We start from the raw sequence: 16,278 nt of genomic DNA, 5'->3' as shown, positions 1-16,278 counted from the left end.
AATTTACAGAAATTACATTAACATTTTATTTGAAAATCTTTCAATTTGAGATCTCAAAAATGTATAAAATGAAAGTAAATCATTGGACGCAAAAAACACGCATAACCAAATATTGTTCTATTATTTAAGAATAAATAAAATTAAGATTATCAAATTGGATAAAAATTAGAACTTACCGAAATATTTTGAAGAAACGATAAAGTTTTAATCCCATTTTCGCAAATTCTTTTCACAGATTCATCAAGGACACTATACAGGATCGTATTTGAAAATATACTGAGGGTACGTACGAGGGTTACGCATAATGCACAGCGACCGTTGGCAACGATAGCATAGTAAAATACCGGTGGCAGCTGTTAAACTGCCAGTTCTGAAAAGTATACCTCCGTCACACCCTGCCATTGACTCTTTTCTTTGTGGCTGGGAAGTGAAAAAGCTGTATTGAATCAAGAAAATAAGAAAAGGATGAATAAGAAACTAAATTCTGAACACGAGGCAAACAATCGAAGCAACGAATCACTTGTGTAGTTGCGCATGCTTGGCACGCGCTTTTGCACATATGTACATAGTTGCACGAATGGTGGAGCCACATATTCTATTAGATTAATTATTTTTAAAAATTTAATTAATTATTATAATTTAATTAAAAATGAAACATATACATCGCAATAAAATATGATAAAATTTATTGATAAAATCTAAGATAATAAAAAATTATAATTTAGAAAGCATTATGATTAAGGCATTTTAGTTTATAAATTGTATCTTATAATTTATTACAAATAAATGTTTTAAAAACTATTTAAAATGAATATTAAACTTCATATTGAACTAAAATTAAAAAATTAAAAAAAAGATCCATAAGTTTGATAATTCAATAGAAACTATTAACAAAAATAGAAATATAGTCGGAATTGAATTTTTGCTTTGAGGATATAGGTTATTACGCAAGAAATAACTAATTAAGGTATGTATCGATTGAAATAAAAATTGAAATAAAAATTGAAATAAAATTTAGAAACAATTATGTATAAGTTTGTGAGGAAAGAAAAGATTGATTTATTAAAAAACTCGAAAAACTTTGAAAAGAAAAAAATTCGAATTAATAATAATAAAATTAATAAAAATTAATAAAAATTAATAAAAATTTATTCGGATACATCGAATTAAAGTATATAAATAATTATGTTTCAATAATTAATATGATTTTTACATGTACATATCCGTATATTGTACACACGGAATAATTTATAAATAAAATAACTTTTCATATAAATAATAAAAACCGAATAAACTGTAAAATAAATAAAAGAGCCCCTGCATTATATGCAACATAATCTACGCAATTGTGAATATGATTGCAGTATCATAGAGACATGCATAGTTTATGCCATTCGTATAATAAATAAAATTAATTGCTTTTTTCAGCTCAATTGAATTAATTCTAATTAATCCTATTCCATACATTCTAAATTATCTATTCAAATAAATCCAATCTATTGAAACTTCGAATTCTATATTTTTGATGAATAATCAGACCAAAATGATCATATCGAATCAATCATCAATTTATATTTATCACGTTATTAATGCAATATCAACAAAAAAGATAAACCAAATAATTCTAACCTGTTTTCACTGCATATATTAACGAGAATGGAAGATATTATCGGTTCGCATACGTCTTTCGATGGAGCGCGATTTACAAGGCAAAAGTTAGAAAGCATGGCTCCGTCTGTTTCCGAAACATTGAGATTTCTAAAGATAAAGGTATATTTGAACATGTACTGCGCATTTTCGTTAACTTTTGATTTCACGCGATTTTAAAACTTGTTAGTATCATCCAAGACCATCTTCTTGTCAATGTGAATTTATTTACTCAATTTACTTTCAAACTATGACTTCCATGTAAACAGATATCACGTATATTCACGTATTATAATTTCAGGATTAACGTGTTATTCTGCCATGTAATTATATTGGTAAGATAGATTTATTGACTCTTATTTGACAGCAAATCAAATATAAATATGAAAATATCTCTACAATATGATATTATTTTACAATATTTTACATTTGCATAATATGTATAATTGTTAAATCGCGAAAATAAACTTTCTAAAAAGATATAGATGAAAATAATGTATATTATCATATTATTCAATGATTGGACCATGATGATTAAATCCCACAGAATCATATATGCAGGTAAACGTAATTTAATCTAACAATATGATACAATACAAGAGAATCATTATTTCAAAGTGCGAAACAACATGGTAGACAGTTAGTTTTTAATCAAGAAGGAAATATATAATACGGTATTATATATGTGGTAGTAGAAAAATCATGGCAGTGAAAGGACAGTGTATAAGTAAAGTGACGAGAAGGTGAGGCGAACGCATGCATGTAAATTGTTCACAGGTACTTTCTCTACGAATTCATTGTTATTTTCAGAAGCGTCGAGTCGTGTGTGAGATCTGCAGGAACACGAGATAACGGTGTGTAATGAGGACATTCTTGAAAGCAGTCGAAATGCAATCTCTGCACAGCCGACAAATTGTCTGAGAACAGTGTCGTTCTCAGAGCTGGGCTAGAGGCTGCCATCAGCCGTAATTAATTGTAATTACGGATAATTAGCGGGATCCCTAACTCTTATGTAATCAGATCCCACTGTTTCGTATGCAGAAATGGATGAATGGATGTACAGAGAATAACGTCATTTTGAAAATTAGGATATTAATTGTTCTGCTGATTATTACATAAAATATAAACAATATAGAATTTAATAGATGTAAAATTTTGGCTATTTTACCATATTGAGAAATTTTTAATAATTTTCTGCATTATAGAGAATTTGTATAACTTTGTTCAAGAATTCATTACTTATAATTCTTTCATTAATCAATCACTATATAAAAGCATCTTGAAATCTATATTCTTTAAATTACTTTTATTTAGCTTCACTAATTTAATTTTTGAGCAAAAATACATTGCTTTATCAATAATAATCTTCTAAACTTCGCTCAATTTTCAATTCAAAAATCATTGGCTTCATAAAAACTACTAAACTAAAAGAAAACTTCCCAGGAAAGACAATAAAAAAACATGAAAGTCGTAAAAAATTTTTCCTTAAGAAGGAAAAAATCCAAAAAAGTAAAGGAATGTTCCAAAGCTATAAAACTTTGGTAGCTGAAGAAAAGAAACTTCTTTCAAATGTATTCTTTATCGACTATTCCAGACTAACTAATGTCGAACACCTGCAGCCATCCCATTGAAATGCTCCCGCCAAACGCTCGATGGATCGATGGAACCTCGATGAATTCATATCACTTCCCGTCAGAACGGAAACGCCGTGGATGGAATAACTGAACGATTGGAAACGCGTCTACGCTTGTAAGCGATCGTTTCCTTGCAACTAGGCGGGGCATCCTCATCGATGCATCCCCGTGCCAAAAAGATGCGTGTCTTCAATGTTTAACGATGGAATCGATGGAGTGAATTCAGATCACCACGACACGGCTATCATTCTAAATTGAACGCTTTTTCCCTTTTGCGTTCTCTCTCTTGGCAACCGGTCTTGATCGGATCGCCATGGTTCCACGAGCCAATTTACCAGGCAACAGGTGATGAGTTAACACGATACACGGTCTAGAATGATAGAGTTTAATGTAGTGGAACTTGACCTGAGCTGGTTGCCAGGAGAAACAATATGATAGTGAGAAGAGAAAATAGTTTGGTCGGACAAATGAGTAAGTAAATGATAAAAATGATATCGAAGAATAATTGTTGGCGACTGGATAAAAATATTTTCTTTAGTTCGTTGACATCGAGACGATCGTGGTCTGTTAATTTCTTCTAACTGAAAATAAATAATAAGAATGTTTAAAAGCCATACTCATTGAATAATTGATTTGTAGTAATTAATTTTTATTACAATAAAAATGAATTCTATTTTTTTAATTTTTTATTAGTTGATTTTATAATCTATATATTTTTTATATTAATTCTTTAAATATGAATCTGGTGCACAAGCTTTTTATAAATAAAACAAAATATCAAACATTGATTATTATTTTGATAATTAAATAGAATTGGTTCTTTAGAAATATAAAAATTAATTTAAAATTTCTCTTGACACAGAAATACACAAAAAGTCACTTGACCATTGAAAGATCATCGTTTAAACAGTGCCAATCAAACCTCGGCGAGAAAGTTCATGTTAATAATATAAAGATATTGCTATTTAAATTTAACCGGTCAAGCATCTCAAGAAAACCACGTTGAAAGAACAAGTAGAACGTTCAAGTACAATAATCTTCTTAAGACAAATTTGATGAATAATCAAGAGAATATTTCAAGAGAAGAGAAGAAAGAGAGTATAAGGACAAGTGTTGAAATGGACTGGATAGAGAAACTGATCGAGTTTCGATTTTCATGGGATCTGGTTAAGTAAAAATTCATCGGTTGGATTGATTTTCTTGTTGGCATGCCGTCCGATAAGCATGGTGTTAAGGTTACCTAAGCACTTTCTATGCCAGTCGATGGTCGCTCGCTTTGAACGAGTCTCGATTCGGAATGGAAATTATGTCGTCGGTCGTTGTTACGTGGAATGTCGTTCTCCGATAATGAGGGACACCGCCAAGGATACGTGCTTGTTTAAACCGCTGTTGTTTGACTTCATTCACGAGAAGCTTGTGCACCATGCCCACTTTTATTGAATTATTAATGTGATCCCAAGATTTGATAGTAATACATACTTAATGAGGTCACTGATATATAGTATTAGATGTTTATTATAATTCATTCACAAGAAGTTTGTATTTTTTTGATGAAATATCCATTAAATACAAAAAAGAATTTTTATTGTATTATAGTATTATTGACAAAAAAATCTACTGAAACATAGAATGATTAAATTTATTTTTATATTTGTATTATAATATTGTATTAATTGCTAAAAAAAAGAAAAAATTGTCTCAAAAGAGTTGAGTTATCATATATCAAAATCAAAAAATGAATCAAAGTAATTTAAACAAGAAGAAGAAATAAGAAGAGAGATATCTTTAAGGATGGCGAGTACAATCTCCAATAAGTAATTATTATTACTTTTATCTAAGGTACCTTGTATAATATACACGTATAAAACACTGGAAACGATACCATAGACCGAGTGTAAAGATCGATTGAAGATAGCGGTTCACTCATGGAAAGAAACGTTAATCTATGTCCAACATACTCCAGGAGCCGGAATTAGTTTACCAGCCGGACAATCGCGCATTAATCTTCTGTTGCATTCGAAGAGAGAGAGAGAGAAAAAGAGAAGAGGCTCTTTTTATTAAGGAAAAACGGGAGTATTGTGAGAATCTAGCTTTTGGAACCATCTTATCTGAGCAACAATGGATCTGCCTGCTAGAAGAATTATGAGTGAAAGAGGACTTAAATTTAACTGCATAAAAGATCTTCGACGTGCACAATTTATGATTCACAGGAAATAATTTTGATATCAGATCTTAAGAGTACATTATTAGGTTTGTTATAATAATTTTGATATCAAATATCTCTCTAGTATTAAATTTTAAAAATTTACTATTTCATTTTTTACCATTTTACTCAAACTAATTTATTAGAAAATCTGTGATATATCTCTAATAATCTGTAGAATTTATTATTTTTATAATTGTTTCCTATTAATACAGATTTTTATAATCTCTTAGATATTTGAAGAGTTGTTTTATTGTAAAATTACTATTTCAATACTACGCAACAACTGAATGTTCGACTAGAAATAGAAAATTATGCATTGAGCAAGTAATTTTCAAGAAGTTCTTGAAAATTAGAATTACAAAGAGTTTCTTATCGTCGATAAGTGTAGTTAGATTAATGCGAAGATTAATACAGTACGAAATATAATTAACTAGAAGACTAACTTGATAAAATGATTTTTCTTCAATAAATGGTAGGTTGATTCCTTGCAAATATATTGAAAAATATATTTAAATTTTTACTTTATTTTTCACTTTATTGCAATGCAATATATTCCAAATATTAACATGCAATTTTCTAATCCACGATTTTCTAATTATCCAACTTTCCAATTTCCTAATTCAACCGTACATTATTTCGACACAGTATTTTCAACGATATTTTGCAATATAATAACAATCCTTTCAAAATTCTTTCAATATTCTTATTTTGAATATTGCATCTATAATATATACAATATTAATTGATTTATATTAAAGAAATTGGATTTCAAAATAAGAAAATAAAAATTATTTGCTATGATATATATATTAATTTATTTTTCTCAATATATAATGTATGTTATATAATATATCCTATATATTTTTTTATAAAAAAGATGGATGACAAAGAAGAACTAATACCGCTTTATATGTCGATTAGTAATTAAGCATGCTGACACGATTTCAAAGGTACTTCCAGCTAAGAAAAAACCAAGATGAAGGAAACGATACCAGATAAGGCACAATCACGACGCCCATACTCTGACTCACGTAACCTTCTTGCACGGCTATTGAAAGAGGACGAACACGATAAACTAGATAAATGGTAAAAGGTAAGATCAATTACTGAAGAAGAAGAGAAAAAAAAATAGAATTACGAAATTGATTTATCATTTTAGATAAATCTCATTTTGGCTATATTATCCTTGAATGGTAATAAAAATAAAAGAATACTAAAAATATTTATATGAAATTAATTTTTTCAATAATTAACAATTGGTTAATACACATAAGTAAGTATCAAATGAGAAAGATCAGAAAAAAACATTATTAGACAAGTATCAAGTTAAAAGTAAAGTCATCATTTGCTACTTTCATATTGTTTCAGATAATATAAATTTTATTATTATTATTCATTTAATCAATATTCGCTTTCACCTACAAGGTAGCCAATACCTTCATAAAATTCCATAACATTTTAAGATTAATAGATACTGTTATACGATAAGTTTCTGCACTTTCTTCCTGTCAGTAAGAGAATTTCAATTAGAATCATTATGTGTATATCCATAAACAATATTGTTTATGAATCTCTATGAAAAATGAAAATATTTTATTTCTTTTTGTAAAAAGAAAAAAATAGATATTCTACATATTTTAAAATATTCTTCTATTTTTTTTATAACCTTAACAAATGAAGAAGAATCAGTGAAACGAACGATAATCATTTAATAGTGATGCATCATTATGAACACCCGAGTTTCGAACCGGAACACTTTGTTTTAGCTTGAGAACATGGTTGGCGTTGAAGATAAAAAACTGGTTAATAATTTACGCAAAATTAATATTGCAATTATGATTCGCACCGTTGCTCTTGTCTTTTCTTTCCATCTCTAACGGTAGCAAGCACTAATCACCGTATTCAAATTCACCTTTTGCGGCCATTTTATACATTCATATTAAATAATGTGTGTAAATAAATCTGATTTGATTAAAGACAAAAAACCTTCTAACAATATCATAATAATAATAGAAATTATATTATTATATATATTGGTCTTGCTTTGCATTATTGGAATTGGAAATTACCTATTTAAAATTTATCAATGAAAGATTTCTTCTAGTTCACATTTGTTTTTCCTTATCTCTTATTTTATTTTGATCAAACAATTTAAAATTTGAAATTTGATGTAGAATTTTAAATAAACTTTATGTAGATATCAATTTGATAAAGTTTAGTAAAAAAAAAATTAATAAATTGTGAAAAAAAAATCAAATAAAATACAAAAAAATTATATTAAATTATATTATATTAAATTTAATATTCCATTTATAAATATTAATTTTTCTCAAATGAATAAAAAAGATGCTTTGACAACAGAATAAATGCAATACTCTCATGTTATATTTTACTTCATAAAGAAAGATTTCGTCTAAGAAAGATTTCAATTTGTAAAATAGATAATCTTATATAATATATGAACCTTAATTTTTCCCAGACAAATGAAAAAATATTCTTATCCTAATAAAATTTCAAATACAAGGATCTTCTAATTTATAAGATCTATATTTTTAAAATCTAATATTTCAATAATAATCTTTTTCAAATGAGAAAAAAAATATTTTCCAACAATCTTTCTCAGTCAATATTATAACTTGTCTTCAGATTGATGTAAGATCAATTACAATATATCTAGAATTGAAATAAAAATATAATAAATAATCTATCGATTTACAAGAGTAATTTATGAGAAGAATGAAAATAAAGTTGATGCAACAGTAAAGTTCTCTTAAGGGAATCGTTTTCGATTAAAAGGAAATGCTACCTCCCACATGTATAAAATTGCATGTCACACGTGACTGCGTTCCATGGATACATAGGGTGCAACATCCTGAGGGCAATCGGAGATCATTCCATCAGTGCATGCGTAGGAAGTTATTCCACTTGTCCAACAGTATCGAACGATACCTACTTTTACCTCCGGTTGACCTTCGCGTTGCGACTTACTTTTCTCAAGCTTGACTGGTCAGAGATCTTGTCGAAAACATACGAGCTGAGTACCTATAAGATTCTACTAGTACCTACTAGCTAGTGTCTGAAATATTTCAATATTGTTTCTATTCCAATATTATGATGTACTAAGAAGGTTTGAAGTAATTGAAAAATCTTAACATCAAATAATAATAATTCTGATATATCTAAAAATATTAAAGATTTAAATTCTTTAAATGTTTGAAATATATATATCAGATAAAAATATGAATTCAAGAAATGAATACTTGAAATTAATTAAAACTAATTATTTAAGGATTTAAAATACAAAATTATATTATCAATGTATTTAAATATTTAGGAATATGAATAAAATAAAATCTAATAAAATTATATAAAAGATTCCTAATGCCCTAGCGTAATAGAACTATTTAATATATTTAAGGTATTCTCCTCAAAACATGTAAAGCATTCCAAATACTTGACATCAAAGCGTTCATAATTCATAAATTCATATAATGAGATGACAAAGATAAAAATCCTAAAAAATTTAATTTACAACTGTTGATCACTTCTCTTTATGACGGATTAGATTGAACTATACAGTCAAATCAACAGGAAAAGGTGACTCACCTGTTCTTACGAGGCAATGTCGTAATAGCCATGTTCAAGGACCCTTCGTACCGATGATTGTCCTCTTTCGATCGCCTAGGCAGTTCCGTGCAAACACCATGCGTGAAACTGTACGTCCTCCGCTTCTTCAAACACAACATCTTTGGTTCTTTCTTCGTCACACTTTCTTTTTCTCTCACTTGGATCCTCTGTTTCTCATTCTACCTCATAACTGAGTACCAAAACACACTCTGTGCATCTTCATGTCCTTTGGTAATTGGTCATTTTTTTAAGTTTACATCAACCTGAACAGAATCACAGTTTCTTTTATCAGTGATGAATATATAATATATGTATAATCACTTGTTATTAACTTTATATTAAGTATAAATATTTTTAGGAATACATTTGATATTAAATCAAATATAAATTAAATTCGTTTGATAATTATATATGAAAATTAGATTATAGTTGAGTTATAGTTTTATCAACTCGAAGAATGGCCGGATGCGACTTAGAACGAAGCGGAACCGTGACTGCAAGTCGATTGTCAGAGGCGACGAGAGAGAGACGTCAGACTCGTGGCGGAGTTATAACTGTACTGAAGACTACGTTCGGAATTCTTCCTCGGGCGCAAGTGCGCCCGGTGATAATGACCCCCACGAAAATTACGGGGGCACCGGCTACCAACCACGGTCCCGCATATATTTCGTTAAATGCCGTTTCTTTAATTGCCACTTGCTTTCCACTTGTTTTACCGGTATTTTCATATTTTTATTTTTTTCCCTTTTTCTTTAAATCTATTCTAATTTAATCTAGAGGGAAAAAATAGTTTTTTTATTATAATTTTTGTACGTTTTTTTAAACAATTTATTACCTTTATTTAAATCTTAAATTGGAAATTAGTTTAAATGGAATTTTAAATTTAACTATGCGACATAAATAAATCAAATAACTTACTGAACCTGTAATTTATTTAAAAGAAAACCTTTTAATTGTTAAACTTTTAAAGTTTATATCATTTTTTGCAGAATAAAAAATGAAAAAAAAATCTTCAGAAACTATGAATCATTCTGAAAATACAAAATTTATATAAAAACAATCCCAAAATTATTCCTTTGTATCTATTACAGAAGAATCTTTACAATACTTCCTTTTTGTAATATTAAAAATAACAGTAATCAATAATCGAATAATCAATAATGAGCTTTTTAATGTATTGGAATCTGCATTTGATGCCGGGAATTAAAGATTGTTTCGAATTCCTAATAGATATCTCGATGGTATATACGTGGCGCCAAATCGGCGTCACTGCGCGATTCTCGAATCGAAAATGAAGTAGACGAGAATCGCCAACCGATTCGAATTTTCAAATAGAAAGAACGAGATAGGAATAACAAAAATGTTTGTCGAGGCGTTCATGTAATCGTCACTTTCGAGTTCTGCCCACTTTTCACCTGGAATCCGAATACGATGAGAAAACGTTGTTAGTGTCAGAATTATGTAATACCGTTAATAAAAATTAATTATGCGTTTCAAGCATGCTCTCTAAATTTTACACATTCACCTTGTTAATCAATTGATTATATTATTATTTTCTTTTTTTTTTTTCGATTTTCTTTATCATTTGGTAATCATGGTTATTCATTATGGTATTGTTCTCTCTTTTTTCCAAAATTTGTATAATTAAAATTAATTATTCATAAACAAATTATTGTCAAATTGATTTAATGCTAATAAAAAAAAATATATTAATCATCAATGAAAATTTTTGAGAAGATAATATTTGAAAAAATATTTGATCCATTTTTTTATTATAGATTTTAATTTATGATTGATTTCATCTATATCCAAGAAATGAAAACAGCCTTCAAAATTAGAATGAAATCATATTTCAACTCTAACATTAACTAAGAGAAGATTAAATTTATACATTTTATTTAAGACAATCTTATAATATTTCTATACGAATTTTTCTAAACTTAATCATAAATAGAATCATTTTTTTCTCAATTTCTTAACTTATCTATTCTTCTATTATCTTTAATATTAGTAGAATCATTGATATCTAAAATATATAAAAACAAACAAAATATAATCCATTAATAAAATTTACAAAAAAATAAATAATATATATATATATATTTGTCAATAATTTGTCATAATAAATTAGAATTACAAACACAATAAAAATATATTACATTTGATATATAATGATATATTATCTATTTTTTGTAGTCTTCTTAACAAGAACTAGCTATTCCATACATAATAAAAATAATTAAATTATTTAGAAAACATTTTATCATCGATGTTACGTTGAAAAATTAATTTTTCAGTTCATTTCGTTGCCTCATATATCTGAGTATGAAATCGAAATCATGTATATACGCGATTTTCCAAATAATACAGATTAGCATTATGATCTAACTCTATTATCAAATAACTACCCTGATTAATATCGGACTGGTCAAGAAATGATCATCGGTAACAACCAATTAGAAACGATTCTCAGACAAGATGAATTCAGTGGATATAGTGATGATTCAAGCTTGATTCTTCCTAATAAATTATTCATTCGGTGTCTAACGGATAGACTTGGCAGCAGAATTCACGCGGAATGCACTTCTCTTCCTTTGGATTGAATAGCTAACATAGATGTATTAGTATCTCCTCTGAATTTTCCTTTTTCCTTTTTAAACATTTCTAATTTTTTCTTGTCGACGTTATCCTGTGATAAAAAAAATTGTGCAATATTAAAAAAAGCATGGTCATATTTAATATCAGGGAATTTTTTTAAAAATAATATTAGATGCTAGATGGTTCAATGATTTTTGTTTTGAATTTGAACTAACGAAGGATAAAAAATTTATTAGTATTTCTTCTGTACTGTTCTATACTGTTCTGTATTTTCTAAATTTCGCTTATTATTTGAAGATATAGAGTTTTCAAAAAATTTATATATGTATTCTAGAATAATTAATGTTTATTAATATTTATTTCAAATTATAAAATGCAGTGGATTGTAATTTATAAATAAGTAATTTAAAATGACCAATGATCTTTGACGAGGATGCGTAATATGGGTCAAAACTTCAAGCCTGATTTACATAATTAACATACTAACATTTAATGGATTATTAAGGAAATTATTGTTACCGTTAACTTCCTGTCTTCTAATATATAAAACTTTCTAATTTGTAACATTATTTCAAAGAATTCAATTGAAAGTTAGTATAGATGAAATCCAACATTCTAAGACTTATTAAGTCTCTCAATATTTTTTATTCTTTAAATTTTTATTTATTTTCTTGACGATTTAGAAATAATTAAGACTATGTGTATACATATGTATATATGTTTTGCAATTTCATATACGTATATTAAAAAAATTCGATTTATGAAACTCTGATATATAGTGCACATCAGAGATATATGGTAATATGTTGTGCAGTCTGAGAAGTCGGTTGTACCAGCAGTAAATGCAGTTATGTTGCACTGACCGCTAGGATGCACCAGCCGGTCCAGAGGTTTGTTGCTATGCAATGTGACGTTTATGAAATAAAAGTGTCCCAACCAAGGACAAAAAAAGATGAATACAGATTCACTAGAAAAAACTATCTTGATTGATGAATCTTTAAATACATATAAAACAACTTTGATTCCATGAAGATTTTTTTTTAATTTAAAGATTTTAATTATTTATACTTGTTTAATAAAAAGAATATAATTTTTTTAATCCAATTTAGGATAAATATTTAAATATAATAATCTCAGAATTTTAATCTTGATTCAAATTATTTATGTATTGGATAAAACAGATTTCAATCAAATAACTTCAAAGAAATAATAATTTATTGCAATAAATAGAGAATATAAATGAACAAACCTAGAAATAGAAGAAAAAATTTTAGCTAATCAATTCCTAATCTCTAGAATTTTTAAGAATATAAAATATGTAATCAAAAGAGATTTAAATAGCTCAATTAAACTACATTCATATATCATTTATAGTTCCATTAAATTTCCACTTATATTTTTCATCAAAATAGAGACAGCCATATATGTAACTAATATCGGTAATATCTGTAGAAAGGGTTAGTAAAACATATTTCCGTATAATAACAGTGCAACAACATTATAAAATTCGCCCATGAGAAAGATAAGAGTTATGGTAACCTCCACTTTGGCTCCATCATAGAAATTACGCTAATATTTTCACGTCGCAAAGCGCATCCTCAGCCGATGAATAAACAGATAAACAGCGTGAGCTAGTCACGAAAGCGAATTGCGAATTAGCATAAAAGTGAGACGCGGATGCACCAGTACATTATGATAATCAACCAGATCGATCAATTATGTAAATATTCGCAGAAAAACATTAGATAACTATGTTGACAGGTCTACTATACATTTTTCTATAATAATTTTTTCAAACTAACTATATTTTGTTGTTTAACGATTTCTTATAGATAATTACAAATATGAAAAAATTCTCATATAATCATCTTCATTTTGAATTTCTTTAGTTTTCTGAGATTATAATATTTAGATATTTAGATTAATAATTGTATCTATAATATAATACATATATTAGATTTTTGATAGAAAAAAAAATAGATCTTATAGTTATTGATTTTGAAATGCTCAAATATCTCGAAAGATTGTTTGAATAGATAAAAATTATCCAGATATTTCATTTTGATTCAATTAAAATTTAAGAATTAAAAATAACATTTTCAACCATTTTTTAAAGATATTTTCATTACATTAATTAGAATTATAAACGAATCCTAGAATACTATATTTACTATTTTTAAATTTATAAATTATATTCAGCATTCAAGATTTATAAATCAGTTTATTACTCAGAAGATTAAATAAAAAAAATATATAGCATACTATATAGTATACTATTAATCACTATTAAATCCTTTCATATGAAAACTTTAGTTTTTTTAATTTCACAATGTTCAAAATCAATTGCCGATTTCATTGCATGGCATGGATTTTTTACAAATGAACTATTTATTGATACTTCGTAACCGATTATATGATGGAGGAAATACATGTGAAAAAAGAAGTTTGAAAATACTTAGAAAGCGTGGCTCAGTCAGAACGCATTCCTTCAAACACAATGCTTCGTTGGACACGTTGTAATATAGAGCTGACATTCCTATTACTTTGCGCCGCATACAACATTCTCTCGCTATACAACGATAAACTGAATCTCCTTTTAGACGTTTCTTCCGCACATATTCTATTGTAATACATAGGGGAAATTGGACTTTGTAATCTGTATTTGAATCCTTAATGCAATAGAATCAAGACTAAAATATGCGAGAGAATGATTCAAATCTCAAAATTATATATAATTGGAATAATCCAATTCTGTTCTATTTAATTATTCCGGTAACATATATTTTTCTATATTCAGAATCGAGTGATATATGTGGTACATATATATGATAAATTTATATTTATATGATAATTAAATTTAAATTTATATGATAAATTTATATTTATATTTTATGATATTATTCTTGTTTATGTTAATCTCTATATTTGTATTACAATGCTAATATTTATATAAATAATCATATTATTCAGTGTTTATGGTTATCTATATTTCCATTAATCGTTTTATTTATATAAATTATTATTTATATATCATTATTATCAATTTCGTTATTTATTGCATCAATTTCTTTTTTCTTTTCACTCATAAATTTTAAGAAAAATCTATAGATTATTGTATTTATTGTTATATATGCAAATAATTATACATATATAATTTTTCTTATATATAATATATCGAAAAATAGTCATTTTATAGCTTACCTGAACGAGATGTATCAATATTAAATTTCAGTAGGTTAGCTTCTAACTGAAATATTTCTTTACGTTGCCAATATCATTTCCCTATTATAAATCTTCGTGGATTTTCTTTTTATTATTCACTACACATCACAGTGAAACATCACTTTGTATTGTTAAAATATTTCATCTTTTTAATTGATATTCGTACCGTATTGTAAACCGGCGATAAATCGAAGCATCTCGAACACCATCGAATGAGAAACTGAAGTTTACAATCAACATCGAATTTTTAACTGTCAATCATAATTTATATCTAAAATATTTTTAAAATGTAAATAAAATGCTAAAATAAAATGTTAATACATTATTGTCTATAAATTTTATCAAAAATATAAATAATATATGCTATAATATAAATTTCTAAATAAAAAATAATAACCAAATTCAAATTTACTAATATATTTCATTAGAATTAAAAAAATAATAAAACAAAAAATATGAAACAATAATTAAGAAACATTATATAAAATTTAATTGAAAATATAAAATATTTTAATATTAATTAATTTTGAAATTTCAGTTAAAAATGAAATATTCTACATATTTTTTATATCTAATAATAATAATTTTATATTTATAAATATTTTATATCTAATTACGATGAAAATATTTTTTCTCAAATTATGAAATCTCTTGATTTCAAAATTATAATTGTTAAATATTTTTTAAATTACAAAATCAATACTAAGAAAAGTTTGCGACAATATTTATCCAGTTAATGATTAAAGTGCACTGAGAACATACAGACTGTCGCGGCCAATGCAGACCAACCTAACTGCTTGGTCGCTCGCTATTCGTTTGAAAAAAATTTATACTTACATGTATTAATTTATTTACATGCAACATTGATGTTTTATTTTTTTATTTTAATGAAGCTTTTTAAAATAAATAAAATAAATTAATTACAGTTGTTATCATAAATATTAGTTTTGAAAAAAAATTCTAAAAATTTTTAAAATACATATTATAGAATATTAAAATATTCTTTTAAATATTTTTTTTTAATTTAAATTTTTGTAAAAAAGATAATGAATTTACAAATTTCAATTGATTTTGAATTCTATTAAAATTGATAATTAATTTTAAAAAACGAATTATAAATATTTTAATGAATATGTAAGATTTTTTAATGCACCAATTGTATTTTATGAGTTTTCCAATAAATTGATTTTCATATATTCATTATTATTATGAAAATTATTATCAAATTATTAATATATTGTTATAAATATCTTTTATTATTGTATTTATAAATATTTCATATCAAATTATCTTTTTCAATACTTATAAAATAATTTTTTAAAATATTATATATGATATTACGAA

The 16,278-nt window shown here is 26.4% G+C and overlaps 1 protein-coding gene and 2 long non-coding RNA genes across 5 annotated transcripts in view; 1 reads left to right on the top strand and 2 right to left on the bottom strand.

Moving 5' to 3' along the window:
• Positions 1–9,413, bottom strand: part of LOC102670871 (cordon-bleu protein-like 1) — a 58,202-nt gene extending 48,789 nt beyond the window's left edge. Inside the window, exon 1 of one of the 3 annotated variants that reach the window (XM_006607253.2) lies at positions 9,094–9,413. In XM_006607253.2, coding sequence (XP_006607316.1) covers positions 9,094–9,233 — 140 coding nt within the window. In that variant the 5' untranslated portion in view covers positions 9,234–9,413. Of the gene's footprint in view, positions 1–176; positions 342–1,629; positions 1,762–9,093 lie in introns of those variants that run through there. The other 2 variants (XM_031515190.1, XM_031515197.1) reach the window with 2 other exon arrangements.
• Positions 1,695–4,220, top strand: LOC116186818. The gene is made up of 5 exons (XR_004151859.1): positions 1,695–1,832; positions 1,949–2,390; positions 2,458–3,916; positions 4,093–4,097; positions 4,144–4,220. It is a non-coding gene; the product is annotated as an uncharacterized LOC116186818 (long non-coding RNA).
• A 4,676-nt stretch (positions 9,414–14,089) lies between the features above and the next one.
• On the bottom strand, positions 14,090–15,799 carry LOC102670650. The gene is made up of 3 exons (XR_004151862.1): positions 15,627–15,799; positions 14,914–15,205; positions 14,090–14,368 (listed from the first exon to the last, which is right to left on the bottom strand). It is a non-coding gene; the product is annotated as an uncharacterized LOC102670650 (long non-coding RNA).
• Between the last annotated feature and the right edge of the window lie 479 nt (positions 15,800–16,278).

The sequence above is a fragment of the Apis dorsata genome, unplaced genomic scaffold (genome assembly GCF_000469605.1).
Source record: "Apis dorsata unplaced genomic scaffold, Apis dorsata 1.3 scaffold_4, whole genome shotgun sequence".
NCBI classification, from domain to species: Eukaryota; Metazoa; Arthropoda; class Insecta; order Hymenoptera; family Apidae; genus Apis; species Apis dorsata.
This window is presented reverse-complemented; position numbering and strand designations above follow the sequence as displayed.